The 2,774-nt window shown below is 36.3% G+C and overlaps 1 protein-coding gene across 1 annotated transcript in view; it reads right to left on the bottom strand.

The window, feature by feature from the left end:
• Positions 1 to 336: 336 nt before the first annotated feature.
• The window catches only part of dnajb14 (DnaJ heat shock protein family (Hsp40) member B14), a 58,564-nt gene continuing 56,126 nt past the window's right edge, over positions 337 to 2,774 (bottom strand). The window contains exon 7 of the mRNA XM_016472692.1: positions 337 to 860. Coding sequence (XP_016328178.1) covers positions 736 to 860 — 125 coding nt within the window. The 3' untranslated portion in view covers positions 337 to 735. The remainder of the gene's footprint in view (positions 861 to 2,774) is intronic.

Below are 2,774 nucleotides of genomic sequence, written 5' to 3' on the forward strand. Positions count from 1 at the left end.
ATAGTTTATTATCATTATATGTCATAAACTCAGATGTGCTTTCTTGATGCGAGAGAACCAATGAGGTTTGTTCTCACACATCAAGCAAGCATGGATAAGCTTCCATGCTTAACATATTTGGTGAACTCTATGTATGTTATTAAATGTTTATAAAACAATAAAAAGCCTAAATTAATTCTGTTCTGTATGCTTGATTCACATGGATTTTTTTTTTTTTGTATACCTTTTGACATGTGAAAGTTTTGTTTATGTGAACTTTCAGTGGATGGACAAAACAAGGAGAGTATTAAAAATACCTTTATTTGTGTTCCAAAGATAAACAAAAGAGTAGTCCTCTGTTTAAATGTTTTTATTTTATTTGTACAATTTAAGTTTCATTAAGATTCAAAATAGTGGTCTCTTCAAGTTAGTAGCACTTAAAAACAACATGGAGAGCAACAATGAAATCTAAGATAATTTCTCACGATTTAGTCAAGTCAGGCATAAAAGAGAAACAGATTAAAAATGGATTGCTAGGTAAAAATCTTTTTCTCAGTTGATTTGAAAAACCTTGAAGCAAAGTATATTGCAGTGGAAGATGAGGGACTTTTGAACTCTTTCATTAGTTAAATATGTTTTCTTTCTATAAGAATGTAAAAAAAAAAAAAAAACAACACCAAAAAATAAATATTTACATTTATACCTATGGTATCTTATTTTCATAAATGTCCATTAGTTTCAGTTTCAGTTTCAGGTTTATCCTCCACGGAACAGATCATTTAATCTATCCAGCTCTTTGCAGTTCTCCATGGTCATGAGTTCAGCCTTCCGCTGTAGTCTTTCGTCTCTGTAGACCTTAGCAGCATACAGTAGGTCTGTTTCTGAAGGAGATGACATGGTGTACAAAATATTACATTTACATGTACATTAAAGGGATAGTTCATATAAAACTGAAAATTCTATCATTAATTACTCACTCTCATGTTGTTCCGAACCCATAAGACCCACGTTCATCTTCGGAACACAAATTAAGAGATTTTTTTAAGAGCTTTCTGAGCCTGCATAGACAGCAATGCAACTGAAACGTTCAAGGCCCAAACAGGTAGTAAGGACATTGTTAAAATAGTCTATTGACATGTGACATCAGTGGCTCAACTGTAATTTTATGAAGCTACAAGAATACTTTTTTTGCGCAAAGAAAACAAAAATAACACCTTTATTCAGCTATTTCTTCTCTTCCGTGTCTACCTTCTGCCATTCATGAGAGTACCTTGCTGAGTAACTGCGCCTTGTTTACAAGCAGAGGAATGCACACGCATGCGTCGTAGTACTCTCGTGAACGTGTGTTTATTTTTGTTTTCTTTGCGCACAAAAAGTATTCTCATAGCTTCATAAAATTACGGTTGAACCACAGATGTCACATTAACTATTTTAACAATGTCCTTACTACCTTTCTGGTCCTTGAACGTTTCAGTTGCATTGCCGATTATGCAGGGTCAGAAAGCTCTCGGATTTCATCAAAAATATCTTAATTTGTGTTCCGAAGATGAACGAAGGTCAGAATGACAGAATTTAAATTTTTGGGTGAACTATCCCTTTAATGTACTTTACACATGTACTTTATGTACTATTTACTCTTTTAAACAATGGTTTCCCATATAAACTCAGCAGAAAAAAAGAAAACAAAAAAAGAAACCTCCTCTCACTTTCAACTGCATGTGTACAACATGTGTAAATATTTGTTTTAACATAAAAAGTTAAACAATTGAGAAATAAACTGAACAAGTTTCAAAGGGATTTATCGAACTGAAATGGAATAATGGGTTCCTTAACAAAGGGGGTGGGGTGGGGCAGGTGCCAATATCAAAAGTCACAGTCGAGTATCTTGTGTGTGCAGTGTCAACCAGCTGCTTTATGTACTACAATGCATCTCATCCTCATGGACTGCAAGATATTTGCCAGTTCTTGCTACAAGATGTTACCCTACTCTTCCATCAAGGCAAGTTCTCAAACATGGCTGGGCGGGGGGGACACATCGTTACAGGTGGCTTGATACTGCAATGATGATCAGCTATCCTTCCTGTCTCCCTGCAGCTGTCTTAGGCATCTTATATGACAGACTTTGCAGTTTATTGCTCTGGTCACATCTGCAATCCTCATGCCTCCCTGCAGCAGGGCTATTCTTTATCTTTATTCTGCTGTTTTTCAGTGTGAAAGGTCTCTTTACTATCCTAAGGTATTGTAAATGTGACCTTACTTGCTTATCACCTGTAAACCGTAAGTGTCTTAAAGGGGTCCTATTATGCTCTTTTACAAAGTCTTGATTTTGTTTTGGGGGTGTACTAGATTTGGGCACTGAGGTGAAAAAAACAGCGTTTCAGGCGGTCGCTCACCGGACGAGAAGCGCAGTGTCGCGCCACGTCTTTAAAATTCAAATACATTATTTTCTATGAGTGTAGGCACACCAGCGGCGCCGTTCGGCATCTGTACGCGGCGCCCAGCTACGTCATGTTATATTTGTAAGAATTGTTCAAGACCAGCGGTTCTCAATTCCAGTCCTCGTGTACCCCCGCTCTGCATGTTTTGCACGTCTCTCTCTGTTAACACACCTGATTCAGTTCATCATCTCGTTAGAAGTGAGCTAGAATTATAAATGTTGGCAACAGTTGTGCTGCCAAATATTTTTTTGGACTTTTTTTCAGGATTCTTTGATAAATAAAAGGTTAAAAAGAACAGCATTTATTCAAAATATAAATCTTTTCTAACAATATAAATCTTTGCTATCACTTCTTAAA

The sequence above is a fragment of the Sinocyclocheilus anshuiensis genome, unplaced genomic scaffold (genome assembly GCF_001515605.1).
Source record: "Sinocyclocheilus anshuiensis isolate Anshui unplaced genomic scaffold, SAMN03320099.WGS_v1.1 scaffold1117, whole genome shotgun sequence".
NCBI lineage: Eukaryota > Metazoa > Chordata > Actinopteri > Cypriniformes > Cyprinidae > Sinocyclocheilus > Sinocyclocheilus anshuiensis.